General features: G+C 40.0%; 1 protein-coding gene across 6 annotated transcripts in view; it reads left to right on the forward strand.

Annotated features, from left to right (window-relative positions):
• The window catches only part of IRF2 (interferon regulatory factor 2), a 111696-nt gene that overhangs the window by 19464 nt on the left and 72976 nt on the right, over positions 1 to 19256 (forward strand). For 2 of the 6 annotated variants that reach the window (XM_075849641.1, XM_075849644.1), the window contains exon 2: positions 14278 to 14388. In XM_075849641.1, coding sequence (XP_075705756.1) covers positions 14302 to 14388 — 87 coding nt within the window. In that variant the 5' untranslated portion in view covers positions 14278 to 14301. Of the gene's footprint in view, positions 1 to 2434; positions 2498 to 4238; positions 4332 to 13140; positions 13201 to 13262; positions 13286 to 14277; positions 14389 to 19256 lie in introns of those variants that run through there. The other 4 variants (XM_075849640.1, XM_075849643.1, XM_075849642.1 and 1 more) reach the window with 4 other exon arrangements.

A 19256-nucleotide genomic window follows, 5' to 3' on the forward strand; every position in this document is an offset into this window, starting at 1 on the left:
GGAGGATTTTATTAAGACTCGCGTTTTATTGGCATTGGGAGTAAAATGCGCCTAATTTATTAGGAGGCACACGCCATCTATTCACCAGAAAATGGAATCTGCACAAGCCATGAGCATGCTTGAAAAAGGTCCCATAGTAGTATGGAAACGTTGCAGCTTTGTGTTGACTAAATAAACCACATCTTTTTGCTTCATTGGAGTGCTGTGGTATTTCTTCTATTATATTCCAAAATCCTTGTATCGGGATTACCTGCTTGCACCCGCTACCATTTTGGATTTTGACATTGAAGCTGCATTTCTAATTAGTGGTATGTGTATTGAGCATCTACATAAAGCTGGCAGTTCATGGCAGTTTTAGTAGAGGCCGAAATAGCTCAGAATTAGAAATTTTAAACAGAGTATCTAGTTGAAAGTTAATTTAACTGAATGCAGTTTGCTGAGAACGTTGTGTTTGATTTTCAGTAAGGAGTCATGCATAGTTACCAACAATTTGAATTTTTTCCCAGGGACGCTTAGGGTGTGGCGTCTTTGGTGGGTGTGTCTTATGGGCGTGGCTTATCTGGTGGGTGTGGCTAGTGGGCATGTCTTTCTTTCCAGAATTTGAACATACAAATAAACTAACAAAAATGTCTGCACTAGTTTGGCTGACAACTACTATGGTGGCCAGTATCTCTCTCTCCTGGTTATCCGGTTGTTTACAGACAGGTGATGTCTCACTTTCTCACGAGGGCTAGGCGATATGTGTTGACCACTACTGGCAGCGTAAAAACCATCGTAGATAGTGCCACACTCAATGCCCCTTGTAGATGGTGCTCCACACTGCCCCCTGTAGATAGTGCCACACAGCTCCCCTGTAGATAGTGCCACACAGCTCCCCTTGTAGATAGTGCCGCTCATCCCCCTTGTAGATAGTGCCGCTCATCCCCCTTGTAGATGGTGCCGCTCATCCCCCTTGTAGATGGTGCCACACATTCCTCCTGTAGATGATGCCACACAGCCCCCACTGTAGATGATGCCACACACAGCCCCTGTTGTACATGATGCCACACACAGCCCCCCGCTGTAGATAGTGCCACATACTCCCCCTGTTGATAGTGCCACCCCCACCCTCCTACCCTGTAGATAGAGCCATTGTGGCTCCATCTAGGAAGGGAATCCTCAGCCAGACCGTTGCCGTCGCTCTGGTGGGGAATTCCGCTGCAGGAGGTGCCCTTGTCGTCACTGCCCTTATGTGGACCGTGAAGTCAAGGGTTCTGTATATGAGCGGAATCCCCGCCAGGGTGTCTGCAACACTTTGGCCGGGCATTCCAGCCCTCCAGGAGGAGTGAATGGAAAAACAGGAAGCGGATAATTTCCTGCTCTGCCACAGTATTCAGTTGTATTTTCATCCTGAGGACGCAGATACAGTTGAATGTAGCAGTTGCCAGGACAAGCCCCGGGAAAGTAATATGCCGGGACTGTCTCTGTAAATTCGGGACAGTCTCGGCAAATTCGGGACTGTTGGGAAATTTGAGTCATGCACATGACTGTGTACTTCACTGCTGTAGGCACTTTGTGTGCCGTCATATGGTGTCTTTGTACGACTCCATTATACAGAGATAGTCTTCCTAAGGAACAATGCTTCTATGGGAGAATAAATTTGTAGGACAGCATGCCATGCAACATGCCACTATTTATTTTTCTCTCATATTCTGTAGGAATCTAACAGAAAAAAACCTACATATGTCTCTGTATAAAGTCATAGCCATTTGGAGGCACAGTCAGAGCTTGTATGGGTCTATAACATGCCCATGTCCTAACATTAATATCTGAGCCTAAATCTCTGAGCCATCCCAAAAGAGTTTGGCCTAGATCACAGTTTTTTGAAGGTGGAAATATCTGCCTCAAAATTCCTTCAATAATTTTGAAGCAGATTTTGTCCTGCCTGCACTGTCTTTGCAGTGGATTTAGCTGCGTGTTTCGGCCGCGGCAAAAAATGCATCGAAAAACGCTTTCTCTGCCTCCCAGACGGAACCGTGGGAAGAAAGATCATGTCATTTTTTCTTCCCGCAAGTGTTTTTTTCCCGCTCGCGGGATAAAAAGGCCTCCGCCTCCGATTGAAATCAATGGGAGGCTATTTTGGCTGTTTTTTTTGTGTTTTCCGCATCAAAAACAGCACCAAAAAGCTCTGTGTGAACTAGGCCTTTAACTCTTGAAAGCGCTTATTCTGGATATCAGTGATAGTCAAAGATAACAGACTTTTCTAACGATATTATCTCACTTGACAGATCACGAGATCATATTATAGATCAGAATATCATATTGGCAGGATATCCCCAAAATTTTTAAATATGGCCATATATAAGGAAATCCGGAGTTAAAGCAGCAGCCAACGTGTGGTATTTATGTTTGTTTTTCTTACTGAGATATTGCCATTCTTTCTTTTTTGTTGCAGAGACATTTTTGCAGAAGCGACAACAGGAAATGCAGCCATATTAGCTGTTACTAGAAATTGATGGTAAAACTGCCTCTTTATTACTGGTAGAACATGCTGATAAAATGAGTTTGTTGCCCTATTGCTGAATGTCTGATTCAAAATGGATAACCAATATGGTGGCACTTCCTGTTGCCAATGACAATCTAAGTAAAAGACACATAACTACAAAACATTTGCCAATTTCACATTTTTACTGTGAGCCGTAGAAGAGTACTCCTTTCACCTTCAAACAACATTTACACTTGCATTATGTACAGTTGTCAACTTACTGTACAATGTAATCTTTCATTTTTGTAGTGGATGACTAAATTGTGGTATATTTAATATGGAGGGTAAAAAGAATAGTGGATAAATACCATCTATAAATATTAGCACGTATTCTGCTGTACACGAGGAGAGATTACAATATGAAGCTACTAGTACAGAATATTTCACACTTTCTTACTCTTCAGTACATATGAATGCCTGTGTCAGTCAAGCATTTATAGCTCCTCTTTGGAATCTCCTTCCGCAGTGACTAATACCAGAGTGAAAAGGGAGAGAGGGAAGTGACCCCTGCCAGACTTTCTCAATTTCCCGCAAATCTCCTTCTGGAATTCTATAATTTCCCAATAGCGAATTGCTAATATTTTACAATTAGTACTTTTTTGTGTAATAGTCAAGGTTACATTGGTTTTACATGTTTAATAAAATAAATGTATGTTAATAGCTAGAATACATTTTAACTTTCATACTTTTTTACATTTTGTTTTACATATGTTTGGATACCAATCCAAAAAGATAAAACATTGCAGGTTAGTAATTTAAAAAAATCAAATGAACAAGAATAAATGACGTTTTTCCTATGTTACATAGGTTGAAAAAAGACACCGGTCCATCAAGTTCAACCTTTCTCTGTAAATTACACGTCATTCATTGCTTGATTAATTATATCCCTCAATGCCATTCCTCAGTAATTATTTATCTAGCCTTTTTTAAATGCTGACATTGTAGCTGCCATTACTAGCTCTTGGGGTAGGGCATTCCATAATTTGACTACTCTAACTGTAGAGAACCCTTTCCTATATTGATGTATAAAAACGTCTTTCTTCCACACGCAATGAATGTCCTCTGGTCCTTTGTAGAGTCCTTGAAAAGAACAGATTATGTGCTAGTTCTTTGTATTGACCACACATATATTTATACATGCTAATAAGGTCCCCTCTAAGGCATCTTTTTTCCAAGCGGAACAAGCCCAATTTCTCTAGTCTTTCATTGTAGGCGACACCTCCCATCCAATTTAATAAGTTAGTCGCTCGCCATTGAACCCTCTCCAGTTCTCCTATATCCATTAGCAATGTGGAGCCCAAAACTGAACTCCATATTCTAGATGTGGCCTTACAAGGGATTTATAGAGGGATAATATTACATTTGAATCACATGTTTTTATCTCTCTTTTTGTACACCCTAAAATCCTATTTGCTTTTGCAGCTGCTACTTGACCTTGAGGGCTGCTGCTTAGTTTATTTGTTACCAGAATACCCAGGTCCTTCTCTTGGTCTGTTATTCTCCAGTTTTATTGCATTTAATGTATATGAATTAATACTATTATTGCATCCTTGGTGCATTACTTTACATTTATCGACATTAAATTTAATCTGAGATGTTTTTGCCCATCATAGTAGCTTATCTAGGTCTTTCTGTAATATTTTATAGTTAAGCTGAGTTTAAATATCCTACAAAGTTTTGTATCATCAGCAAAAACTGACACCTTGCCATCAATCCCATCCACAAGGTCATTAATAAAGAGATTAAAAAGAATTGGGCCTAACTCCGATCCTTGTGGTACGCCGCTGCTGACCTAAACCTATTTTGAGTAAGTTCCATTTATAACAAATCTTTGTTTTCTGTCAATTCTTTACCCACTTGCATATATGGTCCCCTAGTCCCTGAGTCTGTAGCTTCAGAACAAGACTGTTGTGCGGTACAGTATCAAATGCTTTAACTAAATCCAAATATATAACATTGCCGCATGACCAAAATCCAGATTTGCACTTACCCCCTCATAGAAACCGAGCGTGTTAGTTAGGCACGACCTGTTTTTTTATGAATTTATGCTGGTTATCAGTTATTAGACTATTCTCCAATATATACTGTTGCAGTTCTTCTCTTAGAATACCTTCAAATATTTTACATACCACAGATGTCAAACTTACTGGACGGTAGTTACTCGGTTCCACCTTCTTACCCTTCTTAAATATTGATATAACATCAGCCGTCCTCCAATCCTGTGGCACTGATCCTGTTACAAGAGAGTAAGAAGATGAGATACAATACTGAGCTCAATTCCCTTAATACTCGTGGATGAATGCCATCTGGGCCATGGGATTTATCAATATCTAATTTCCTCAGACGTAGCTGTACTTCCTCCTCTGTTAAAGAGGCTCTGTCACCACATTATAAGTGGCATATATTTTACATAATGTGATTGGTGCTGTAATGTAGATTACAGCAGTGTTTTTTATTTAGAAAAATGATCATTTTTGACGGAGTTACGACCTATTTTAGCTTTATGCTAATGAGTTTCTTAATGGACAACTGGGCGTGTTTTACTTTTTGACCAAGTGGGCGTTGTGGAGAGAAGTGTATGACGCTGACCAATCGGCGACCAATCAGCGTCATACACTTCTCCCCATTCATTTACACAGCACATAGTAATCTTAACTAGATCACTATGTGCTGTCACATACACACACATTAACGTTACTCAACTGTCCTGACAGTGAATATACATTACCTCCAGCCAGGACGTGATGTCTATTCAGAATCCTGACACTTCACTAACGTTTGTGTGAGATTTACAGCAAGGCAAGCGTAATCTCGTTTTAAATGAGTTTACAACGTAATCTCACGAGATTACGCTTGCTTTGCTGTAAATCTCACACAAACGTTCGTGAAGTGTCAGGATTCTGAATAGACATCACGTCCTGGCTGGAGGTAATGTATATTCACTGTCAGGACACTTGAGTAACGTTAATGTGTGAGTTTGTGGCTGCACATAGTGATCTAGTTAAGATTACTATGTGCTGTGTAAATGAATGGGGAGAAGTGTATGACGCTGATTGGTCAGCGTCATTCACTTCTCTCCACAACACCCACTTAAAGTAAAACACGCCCAGTTGTCCATTAAGAAACTCATTAGCATAAAGCTAATATAGGTCATAACTCCGTCAAAAATTATCGTTTTTCTAAATAATAAACACTGCTGTAATCTACATTACAGCGCCGATCACATCATGTACAAGATAGGCCACTTATAATGTAGTGACGGAGCCTCTTTAAGCAGGTAATATTGGGTTGGGAACCTTTATCACTGTCCCCCTGAATATTTGGCACTGGCAGCTCATGAGTAAACATCGGGCAAAAGTACATGCTTAATATCTCAGCCCTCTCTTTGTCCTCTTCAATTATATTCCCATGCTCTTCTTTGGGAGGACGTTATCATCAGATTTTTTCTTTTTGGCATTAATATATTCATAACATTTTTTGGGATTCATTTTAGTGTCGCTAGCGATTTGTTTTTCTATAGATAACTTTGGTAACTTGATTTCATTTTTACATTTCCTATTGAGATCTTTATAAGTCCGGATGATGTTACAAAATTGCAATACAGCATTATATGATTTATACTATATAAATCAACTTGACAAATCATTATATTGAAAGAACCAGTCTAGTAATTTGTATAAGAGCAGAAAAAAAAGAGGGAAAATAATGCCCTAGGGAAGTCCATGGGCGATAACCCACGAGTGGACATTTTGAGACACAATAGAGAGAAGACAGGTCAGATGAACGTGTGTGTGTGTGTATATATATATGTGTATATATATATATATGTGTGTGTGTATGTGTATATATATATATATATATTAAAAAAAAGAACGGGGGGGGGGAATGTTGGTTGATTGGAAATGGTATTGCCAAAATAAGAAGCGTACTGTTAAGACATGCCTTTAACTGGTTGCCGACACAGGACGAGTATGCTCGTCCTGAGCGGCGAGCACTTCGCGCATTAGGACGAGCATACTCGTCCTGTGTGACAGCCGTCCCTGCGCGCGTCTGTGCGCGCGATCGAGAGCGGGGCAACGGCTGTAATACACAGCCACGGCCCCGCTCTGACAGCGGAGAGAAGAGAAACATCTTCTCTCCGCTGTTAACCCTTTGAACGCCGCGATGAAAGCTGATCGCGGCGTTCAAAGAGAGGGGACTGCACATTGATCGCGTCACAGAAAATAACTGTGACGTGATCAAAGCCCACAACTCGTATGGCCAGACAGCCCAGGGTCCATTGAAGGACCCCAGGGCTGTCTGAACATATTTCCTGTTGTTAGGGCATACTGAGGTATGCCCTAACAACTGCCTGTGTACAATCAGTAACAGGCTAATGTACTGGCATATAGATCTATGCCAGTACATTACAGTTACAAAATAAAAATCAAAATGATAAATCCCTTTATGGGATTAAAAAAAAAAGTTAAATGAATGTAAAAAAAAAATAATGGTAAATAAATAAAAAGTAAATAAAATACACAGAAACACACATTTTTTATAATAAATAAACTTTTTCAAATATAAGTCCCAAAACATGAAATAATATAGACATATTTGGTATCGCCACGACCGTAACAACCTGTACAACAAATGTATAACATTATTTATTATGATCGGTGTATGGTGTAAAAAAAATAAATATTAAAACTGCTGCGCAACTGCTTTTTTTTTTCTGCATTTTAATCTAATTAAAAATTTATAGAAATTAAACGATAATGTATTTGTACCAAAAAATGGTACGTACATAAAGTACAACTCGTCCCGCAAAAAACAAAGTCTCATACAACTACGTCGTACAAAAAATAAAAGCGTTATGAGCGTCGGGATGCAAAGAGGGAAATGTAAAAAAAATTGCTCTGTCCTCAAGGCTAAAATTGGCCGTGTCCTTAAAGGGAATGTGTTGCCAGAAAAACATGTTTTTTTTTAAAAAAATTAAACATTTAGTGTGTGGGTGATTAAACACTGTTCAAATTTTTTTTATTTTTTTGCACGAGTCCAGGTAATATTATAAATTATTTCTAATTTATAATACTACCCATTTTTGGTCACTAGATGGAGCTGTTCCCAAAATTGCAGCATTGCAACATTGTGTTAAAAGCCCTCGCTCTAGTGAGCTCTCAGCATCCCCCCCTCCTTTATCCTGGCTAGTGCCGGGATAAACGAGGGGTTTGAACGATGTAACCTCCTACACTGTGTGTCGCCATTTTTTGAGCTAACCCACAGTGTAGTAGGTTTACATACAGTAGTAAACACACACAAACACGAACATACATTGAAATCTCTTACCTGCTCCTGCCGCCGCGGCTCCCTCCGGCCCGTCCGCTCCGTTTGCTGCCGCTGGTGCAAGTGCACAAATCCGGAAGCCGCGACCGGAAGTAGTAATATTACTGTCCGGCCGCGACTTCCGGTCCACAGGAAAATGGCGCCGGACGGCGCCAATTTCGAATAGGACTGTGTGGGAGCGGCGCATGCGCAGTTCCCACACAGACGCCGTACACTGCAGTCAATGGGACGGGAGCCGTTCGCAGTCCCTATGGGACTGTGGCTGCCGTATTCCATGTCTGTATGTGTCGTTAATCGACACACACAGAAATGGAACAAAAAATGGCAGCCCCCATAGGGAAGAAAAAGTGTAAAAATAAGAAAAAGTAAAACACAAACACACAAATGAATATAAACGTTTTTAATAAAGCACTAACATCTTTAACATATAAAAAAATAATTTGTGATGACACTGTTCCTTTTAAGGGGTTAATATAAGACACACAAGGTTTCCATAGTACATCAAAAAGAGATTGAGAGTACTAGAATCAATTTTTATGAAATACAAACAATGGGGCACGTTTATTAATGTATTAGGCCTCATGCACACGACCGTATTTTTTCCCACCCGTAAATACTGGCGTAAATACGGGTCCGGTGTCACACGTATTCCACCCGTATTTACGAGCACGTTTTTGGCGGCAAAATAGCACTGCACTAATCGGCAGCCCCTTCTCTCTATCAGTGCAGGATAGAGAGAAGGGACAGCCTTTTCTGTAATAAAAGTTAAAGAAATTCATACTTACCCGGCCGTTGTCTTGGTGACGCGTCCGTCTCTTCACATCCAGCCCGACATCCCTGGATGACGCGGCAGTCCATGTGACCGCTGCAGCCTGTGATTGACCTGTGATTGGCTGCAGCGGTCACATGGCCTGAAACGTCATCCAGGACGTCGGGCCGGATGTCGAGAGAGACGCGTCACCAAGGCAACGGGCGGGAGACCGGACTGGAGGAAGCAGGAAGTTGTCGGTAAGTATGAACGTCTTTTATTTTTATTTTTTACTGGTTTATACTGATCGGTAGTCACTGTCCAGGGTGCTGAAAGAGTTACCGCCGATCAGTTAACTCTTTCAGCTCCCTGGACAGTGACTATTTACTGACGTCGCTTAGCAACGCTGCCGTAATGACGGGTGCACACATGTAGCCACCCGTCATTACGAGAGCTCCATAGACTTCTATGGACTGTCCGTGCCGTTATTACGGCCTGAAATAGGACATGTTCTATCTTTTTCAACGGCACGGGCACCTTCCCGTGAGAAAACGGGAAGGCACCCGTCGCCAATAGAAGTCTATGAGCCCGTTATTAGGGGTCGTAATTACGACCCGTAATAACGGGAGTTTTTACGGTCGTGTGCATGAGGCCTTAATAGTTATATTTATGAAGCCCCTGAACCACTTTTTCCGAAATGTGAAGAAAAATGGACCATATCTCAATCCTCTTATTTTTACCCTACACCCGATTAACCAACAGAGTGTTTGCCTTGTTGATGAATCCGGTGCATGCTGGTCAGGCGAGAGATACTGGCACATGCCTTACACCATGCACCCGTATTCATAAATCTCCTCCAATGAATTGAATTAAGAGATGGGTGCTCTTTCTGGTCATACTGTAAATGGTGAGATGTTCACTGATCTTTTGGATCCGTTTAGTGAGACAAAGGAAGGATCACAAAGTCTAATGTTTCTATATTGAAATTTACTATTATATGGCCATTTTCAAGTTTTAATAAAGTAAAAGACGTCATTTGATTTGATATTCCAGAGAGAATATGCGCTATATAACATTAATTGTAACTCAGAAATGGTGACAGATGTAGCTTCCTGATTGTGACTAATAGTTTTTACCAAGTTCTCTTTTAACTTTGAGTACTGTATTTGCACTATTTCCCTGTCTCTGTATAAAATAATATTTACATACTTCTAACCGTAAACTATATTTGTAAATCAATGAAAATAAATAATGAAAAAAAAATGGACAGATGTTGTGTAATTATGGCACATGGACATCATAGACAGACTTGGCACACCGCTTTAAGAGTCTCTGCAAAAAGGCATCTCCCGCTCCGTCAGACTCAACACAACTATGGCTTCTTTCACATCTGCGCTAGGGCTCTGTACCAACGTTCCGTCTGAGCTTTCCATCAGAACGGAGCCCTGACGGACACAAACAGAAACCATAGATTTCCGTTTCCGTCACTATTGATTTCAATGGTGACGGATCCAGTGCCAATGGATTCCGTTTGTCTCTGTTGTGCAAGGGTTCCGTCATTTTGACGAATCAATAGCGTAGTTGACTGCGCTATTGATTCCGTAAAAACAATGGAACACTTGATAGCTGGGGGTTAGATAAGCTGTTACCAGCTTCAGTCAAAGAGGGCGTTGTCCAGATGGAATTCCCCTTTAATGACCAAATTTTTTAATATGTATATTACTAGAGGAATGGAGGAAAGACCGAACGACTACTTCATTAAACTGTTAATTTAAAGCTTTATTACATGCAAATTTTTCAAGCATTTTAGCAAACTTTTGTCTGGCCTGATAAAAAGATTTATTGGCTTAGTGATTAGATTATTTTCCTTATCAATAATAAGGTTGAACGGAAACAATGACTCCTACTTAATAATCGGTGTAGGGGCAATAGTCAGATACCCAGATGTGACATGAAAGGAATGCGCAATAGTTGCGCAATATCTGTAACATATGTAGTACAGTATGATGTGCAGCTTTCATTAGTTGTGTTCCTTTGTACTGTTCTGTTTCACAAAAATATTTTTTTATAGCTTCTTATGAAGAAGTGAAGCACTGCTAATGTATCATATTCTTTAATGTTACACCAATTCCTAGATTCAGAAACCTTGTGGCCCTATGTAAACCATACAGGGCGCTGATGGGCATGACTGTTCCCAGGTGACATCACTTGGGCAAGTTGCACCTGCGACCATATTGTTTACTTATGGCGGCAGTGTTTCTTAATCTCATTGGTGCATAAAAGAACTTGATATAGTAAGCGCCTTATTATTACATAAACGGCAACAAAAAAAATAAAAATATGTATCTATCTAAAACCCCTTAATGTGTTAATTGAAGCAGGTGATTTCACATATGGTGGAATATGATGTCATCACTGGCTAGGGAAAGGGTCCATGTAATATTAAATATTTTGACTGGTTGCAACCTCCTTTTTTTTATTTTTATGGACAGACAATAATTGCAGAACGATTGGAAAACAAAAATGAGTGATAGAGATTATATAAGCGTTATATGTCTATAGCTCAGATATTAGTATGAGCACTTTAGAAGAAATTAAAGGCTATGTAAACATTTTGAAAGTAATTTTTCTTAATAAAAAGGTGTATTGTGTAACTTTACAAATGCTTTTTTATTAAAAATGATTTTTACTTCACAGAGCAGCTGTATCTAGCGCTATTCACTGAATCCATCAGTCCCGCGGACCTGACGGGTTCAGTGAAAGCGGGTCCCTGAAACGCAGGATCCACGTGTTATTCATCACATCGAAGTTCATAACTTAGATGTGATCGTTTACAGATGGATCCTGCGAGTCAGAGACACGCAGGACCCGCTGTCAAAAGGTTTACATAGCCTTTAAGCATTTTAAAAAAGTATGGATTTATAAAAAAATTTATGGTGGACACTGGCCAAAAGTTAACTATTTCTACTGTCCATGAAAGTATGGACGTTGGCCACCCTGGTCCCATGAGCTTCAGAATCTATAGGGGATGCTATAGGGGAGATGCATGCAGAGCTGTATCTGCGTATATAGTGTTGCTATCTAGGCCTGTCAATAAATCTCCCGCCCTCTGCTGACCCTGTCCCAGTCTGCACAGCAAAGGTGAATGTGAGCTGCCAGATATTTAAAGATTGTTCTTCAAATGGATACATAGATCATATAAAATTAAATAAAAACACACTGCCAAAAAAAAGAATATAATGACCTTTTTATTTAAACAATATGTCATTTTCTCATGATGCATACCTTTTAATAGTGCTTCAGCGGGGCATATTCACATTTGCTTCCTGTCTATTAAATATTGCTATCTATCACAAGATTTTATTAGGTAAAGTTCAATTCCATGCTTATATTGACATTGGTGGATATTGTGGATAGCACCAGCACATTGAAGGGGGGAAGGGCCAACTTTTTGGAAATTGTACAAAATTTTGTTTGCCTTCGATATGAGTTCCGTGAAGAACTGTATAATCCTTTACAAATTCGATGTACATTCATGCAGTTTATACTTGTTTGATCTCTATTTAACTCCTTCTGTTGCTTGGCTGTAGGTCAGATTAACCCCTTAAGGACACGGCCAGTTTTGGCCTTGAGGACAGAGCAATTTTTTTTACATTTCCCTCTTTGCATCCCGACGCTCATAACGCTTTTATTTTTTGTACGACGTAGTTGTATGAGACTGTTTTTTGCGGGACAAGTTGTACTTTATGTACGTACCATTTTTTGGTACAAATACATTATCGTTTAATTTCTATAAATTTTTCATTAGATTAAAATGCAGAAAAAAAGCAGTTGCGCAGCAGTTTTAATATTTTTTTTTTTACACCATACACCGATCATCATAAATAATGTTATACATTTGTTGTACAGGTTGTTACGGTCGTGGCGATACCAAATATGTCTATATTATTTAATGTTTTGGGACTTATATTTTAAAAAGTTGATTTATTATAAAAAATGTGTTTCTGTGTATTTTATTTACTTTTTATTTATTTATTTACCATTATTTATTTTTTTACATTCATTTAACTTTTTTTTTTAATCCCATAAAGGGATTTATAATTTTGATTTTTATTTTGTAACTGCAATGTACTGGCATAGATCTATATGCCAGTACATTAGCCTGTTACTGATCGTACACAGGCAGTTGTTAGGGCATACCTCAGTATGCCCTAACAACAGGAAATATGTTCAGACAGCCCTGGGGTCCTTCAATGGACCCTGGGCTGTCTGGCCATACGAGTTGTGGGCTTTGATCGCGTCACAGTTATTTTCTGTGACGCGATCAATGTGCAGTCCCCTCTCTTTGAACGCCGCGATCAGCTTTCATCGCGCCGTTCAAAGGGTTAACAGCGGAGAGAAGATGTTTCTCTTCTCTCCGCTGTCAGAGCGGGGCCGTGGCTGTGTATTACAGCCGTTGCCCCGCTCTCGATCGCGCGCACAGACGCGTGCAGGGACGGCTGTCACACAGGACGAGTATGCTCGTCCTAATGCGCGAAGCATACTCGTCCTGTGTCGGCAACCAGTTAAGGTTACGATCATATACAGAACACAAACGTGTAGAGTACGATGCATTTTTTTTTTTCGATTTTTTTTTTATGGACTTTGAAGTTTGTAGTGAACTTTTGTCACAGGATGGAAACTGGAATGTAAATTTTAATCTAAGATAAAATGGTTCAATACTCAATTATTAGTACGGTCAGCTTAGCAGGGGCACGGCCTCATGCACACTTCGGTCGGCCGTTGTACAGCCGCTAATGACAGTTCTGTGAAACACGGACAGCACCTAGATGGCTTCCGTGTGCAGTCCGTTGTTCACGGACCAAATCAATGTAAAAGCCGAGATGGTTCCGTCAAAATGGACAGGAGTAGGACCTGTCCTATTTTTGACAGAACGGCCGCATGGTTCCGTTAAAACAATGGAAGTGTGCATGGCCCCATTGAAATTAATTTGTCAGGGTGCATGAGGCCTAAGTGAGATGACACCCTCTCATTTCTAGAGGATAACTGCAGTTTAACACAAGATACTGGTCAGCACTGGTAAAACAAAATTTGCACCCCAAATATGACACTAAGGAACACCTTGTATAAACATTAAAGTGCATGTGTTAGGCTTCGTTCACATCTGCGCCAGGTTCCAGTTCCGACCTTCCGTCAGAGATTTCAGTCGCAACGGGACTCTGACTGACACAAACGGAAGCCAAAGGATGCTAAAAAACAATTTTTTTATACATCCCCCCCTTGTGTCTGAGTTAAGCAGCCAGAAATGTCAAATCAGTTTAGATCGACTACTAGACACTTTTTTTGTTCATATAAAGTAAATAATAAAGGAGTTTGGCCTGGGTGAAGTTTTGTAATATTGTGTTATTTCATATACTGTTTGAATGTGCACGGTCTCAGTACAGTTGAAGTCAGTACATGTTATAAATGTAAGCCACTGATCAAAGCCTTGGTACAGGGTGATGGACGTTCTATAAATACATAGGCTTGAGTGACATGGACAGTTCTGGTATGCCACAATAAGACACTTCAGCTTTCATCATGGTGACTGTTATTTACAGCTTTATAGTAATACTTCCTTCTTATTGCATGCTACATTAAGTCTAGCAATTGAAATTATTTTTAAAATGTTTTCTTACAGCTTCCATCTATCATTCCTGGAAATATGCCAGTGGAACGGATGCGTATGCGACCCTGGTTAGAGGAACAGATTAACAGGGACTGTATACCAGGCTTAAAATGGTTAAACAAGGTAATTGTATTGATATTGTGCATATGCACATATATTCTTACTTTTCAATATCACATGTGGCACTGAAGACTATTTTACAGGTAACAGTGATGCCCACTGGTTTTCCAAGGGGTAAAAACAAAGAACTTTTACTTTAGATGCACCTTGGCATCAGAATATATATCCAGGACATAATATGATTATTTCTTTCCTACTTCAGGAAGATAATGGGGGAGATTTAAAGGGGTTCTTCCATATTGGTCATTTATGGCATATCCACAGGAAGCGGGTCCCACCTCTGGAACTCACACCTATCTCTAGAACGAGGTCCCCTAAACCCTGTTCTACCTTGCTTTGCTCCCTCTGCCTCCCAGCCACTTACTGATGAGGTGGTCGGGAGCTAAACAGCGTAGTTGACTGTGCTACGCTGTTTCCATAACTCCCATTTACTCCTATGGGAGCTATGTAAACAACGTAGCTTGGCTGTTTCTGTAACTCCCGACCAACTAATCAGGAAGTGGCCGGGAAGCAGCAGGAGCTGAGCAAGGTAGAACGGGATTTAGGGGGCCCCATTCTAGAGATAGGGAGGTGGGACCCGCATCTAGCAATTTTTTTGGGCATATCTTGTGGATATGCATAAATGTCCAAGATGGGATAACCCCTTTAACCCCTTAGTGACCAGCCTATTTTAGGCCTTAATGACCAAGCTATTTTATTCGTTTTTCTATAGTCGCATTCAAAGAGCTATAACGTTTTTATTTTTTCGTCTACATAGCTGTATGAGGACTTGTTTTTTGCGGGATTAGTTGTGCTTTTTAATAGCACCATTTTTGGGTACATATAATTTTTATATTAACTTTTATTAACCTTTTTGGGGGGGGATTATAAAAAAAACCTGAAATTCCGCCATTGTTCTATGCGTTTTTAAATTGACGCCGTTCACTATGCGACGTAAATAACATGTTACCTTTATTCTATGGGTCGGTACGATTACGGCGATACCACATATGTGGAGGTTTTTTTATGTTTTACGACTTTTGCACAATAAAAACACTTTTGAACTAAAATTATTTGTTTTTGCATCGTCGCTTTCCAAGAGCCGTAATTTTTTTTATTTTTCAATCAATGTAGTGATTTTTTGGGCTTGTTTTCTGCGGGACAAGACGTAGTTTTGATTGGTACTGTTTTGGGGTACATGGGACTTATTGATTCATTTTTATTATTACTTTTTTGGGGGGCAATGGAAAAAAATTGCAATTTCGCCATGGTTTTTTGCGTTTTTTTTTTACGGTGTTCACTTTGCGGTTTAAATTACATATTAACTTTATTAATGGAGTCATTACGGTCGCGGCGATACCACATATGTGTACTTTTTTTTTTTTTTTTTTTACACTTTTACTAAATAAAACCACTTTTTATGGAAAAAAATGGTTTTATTTATTTTTTTACTGTACTTTTTATTAATAATCTTTATTTCACTTTGATGACTTATTTTATTAGTCCCACTAGGGGACTTTACTGTGCGATGTTCCGATCGCTGCTATAATGCTCTGGTATACTTCGTATACCAGAGCATTATTGCCTGTCAGTGTAAATCTGACAGGCAATCTGTTAGGACGTGCCTCCGGCGCGTCCTAACAGGCATATGTCCAGGGCAGACCTGGGGGCTTTTATCAGTCCCCCGGCTGCCATGACACCCCATCGGAGACCCGCGATTGCATTCGCGGGCCGCCGATGGGTGACAGAGGGAGCGCACTCCCTCTGTAAACAAAGTTAAATGCCGTGGTCGCTATTGACGGCGGCATTTAACGGCCGCGATCGAAGTAAACTTCGATCGCGGGCGTTGGAGCAGGAGCTCAGCTGTCATCAGACAGCACAGCCCCGGCTCCTGCCTGCACGGGAGACCCGTGCAGGACTTAGACTAGGCTGACGTGAAAAGGCGTCAGCCTAGTCTAAAGCCCATTAGTGAATCACGTAAAAAGGCGTATTAGTGGTCACTAAGGGGTTAATAAAACTGGTGCAAGGGGAAAAGGAGTAGTTGTCCATAGCAGCATATGAGATTCCTCCTTACATTTTTCAGTAGTCCTTTAGAAAATGGGCAACTGTTTGTTTAGCTCTCTTCATGGGATGATATATGGAATACCAGTGCATATCAATGCGTATATATACCTAAAGCCTCATTCACACAAGTGTATTTGGGAGGAGGACATTTATTAAGACTGACATTTCACACGCCAATCTAAATATAAAGAGCGCTGGAGTAAGATGTGCCTAATTTGTTAAGAAGCGCATCTCTGGCCGTTTGTATATAAGAAAGTAGATTTGTACTATAATTTATGCCAATTTCTTGTGTAAATTATAGTAAATTTGCCAACAATCCTGAGCCTTACACTAAGCCCCACCAAGTTTTGGCTCTTCTACTTCAGAAAACTGGCGTAGAACGATTGATAAGTTTACCCATAGTAGTAATGGATTTCAGGGACATTTCTTTTTTTTAATGATTACTTTATTACACATCAGGTGAATGGTACTGGTCTAGTTATGTAAAAAGTTGCACAATACTATTAAGTGAAGAAAATGTCTCCATATTTTCTTGCTTCTTACCTTCCAGAGCAGCAAGAATTATTTTGTTTGTTTCTCCAGACAGTATCCGCAAACTTTTAGGGGTTTCCCACGATCAATAAAATATCGTGCAGGATTTTTTTCTCAGCTGATCATGTGTTGAAGGTCCTTTGGCCATAATCCAAGATGGACTCCTCCTTCTCAATATTTCCCTGTACACTATGCTGCCTTTTGTAAGTGGCTGTCCATAACCTGATAATGTATAATGGGTTATAAACATTTACAGTTTAGGAAGTAAACTCTTGATATCCTGCTGGTTTGGATATAATGTTGTTTTGTGAGCAAAACGCAGATCTGCAATGTAAGAAAAAAAAAAGGAAGGTCTAGTAACCACATAAGGCTCGCATTTTGGTATTGGTTAGTTGAAATGTTTTTTGAAACCTTGCAAAGTAATGGATCTATACATATAAAATTATATTATGAGATTCAGATGGATTTTGTAATGGTCATTTGTATCTGGTCCAGGCGATTCTTTTCTTATGGTTTCTTAAAATGGATCTCTCAACTGATCAATTTTTATAACCTCAATTAATTTTTTTCATCTCTTCTGCCTTATCGATTTCGGTATGTGTGGCATTCAATGAGTGCAAGTAGTACAGGATTCTGGGTTAGAGCTGCTGGCTCTGCATTTCAGCCATAATTCACAGCCATTTCCTCTCTGGAACATAAAAAATAGGTACATATACTGTGCAATATCCATAGACTTCTATGGGGCAGATGTATGGCAAAAGTGTCCCAGGTTTTTATCTGGATAAAAAAATTTATGAAAAAACATGGGATGCAAAACTTTGCACAGTATGCTTTTAGATCAGCCTGGAGAAGAAAAAGACAAAATATAGTCATTTAAAAAAGAAGACGATGACGATCCATCAAAGAAAATACAGAGTTGGCGAATAGTTGCATCCCTTTTTGGGAGTATACTTTTTTCTAAAATGGTATGCATCTGAAACAAAGACACAAACATGATGTGAACCTAGCCTGACTAAACAAGCCAGTACCGGAGGTACATGTTTAAGGCACTCAAAGCATGATTTGTCAGGTCCCTCTCACTTACTAAGTCACACCCAAAAATAATTTCATCTTACATGCTGTATATTCATTAATATCAGCGCTGCAGCCAATTCATTTACCGGATCAGTAAGGGCCCCAGAGGTCGGACCCCCACTGATCATGAAATGATGGCATATCCTAGAGTGATGGTATATCCTGTATACAATTTTTTGTAATGGCAGTCTTTGACAGACGTATACAACTGTATAGGCATACAGTTTTATCCGTCTGTCCATAAGTTTTTTTCGGGATCACTTAAAAAATAAACAAAGTACGCTGTTATTTTTGCCTTGGGCTATAATTACACTGAGCAGATTTGTTAATTTATAAGTATTCAACAGATTTTCTGCAACAAATCTGCCACATGTGAATATACCCTTAAAAAGGTAGTACAGGATTAGCAAAAGAGGGAAAAATATGGCTGCTTTCTTCCAAAAACAGTACCATACCTATCCACAGGTTGTGTGTGGAGATGCAGCTCAGCCCAGCCCAGCTTGGACTATGTTCACATCATGATATGTCAACATGTTTGTCGTATGCACCGGGAAATCTCCTTTTTGACTCTGTCGGTATGGTATGCTTTGTCATACCTTTTTCTTTTACTGTATAGTAAACCTCAGCAGACTGCACTATTCTATACAGTAGGCCACTGTAAAAAACGTATATCACGCATTAAAGTTTTATTTCTAACATTATGGTCAATAGCCAAAGCATGCCACTGTACGGTTATACAGTGGCATAGGACGTAGGTATACCTCAGAGAATACTCCAGACAGCTGTGGTGATTTCTCTGGAAAAAGCAGCCATGCTGTAAAAACCCTTTTAATTTAACGTCATGGCTTGATTCACACAAGCAGTATACTATATATACACACACACACACACACTACTGTGCAAATGTTTTAGGCGTGGAAAAATTCTGCAACGTAAAAATGCTACTGGTTCCCGACCGCTGGCTGTGTTTTTACGGCCAGCGGTCAGGGTCCTTAAAACCCGCACCATATACTTTTTATGGTGCAGGTTTTAACTTGCTGCCCGAGCGATCGGGCAGCTGAATGCCGGGTCTCCGGCTGTCAGTGACTGCCGGGGACCCTGAGGAGAAGATAGAAGCAGCTTTCGCTGCTTCTGTCTTCTCCGATCTCTTTTACACAGCGCTCAATGAGTGCTGTGTATAGGAATAGAGGCAGCGGCCGTGCCGCTGTCTCCATTGCTCCCGG

The sequence above is a fragment of the Rhinoderma darwinii genome, chromosome 1 (genome assembly GCF_050947455.1).
Source record: "Rhinoderma darwinii isolate aRhiDar2 chromosome 1, aRhiDar2.hap1, whole genome shotgun sequence".
Classification (NCBI taxonomy): domain Eukaryota; kingdom Metazoa; phylum Chordata; class Amphibia; order Anura; family Rhinodermatidae; genus Rhinoderma; species Rhinoderma darwinii.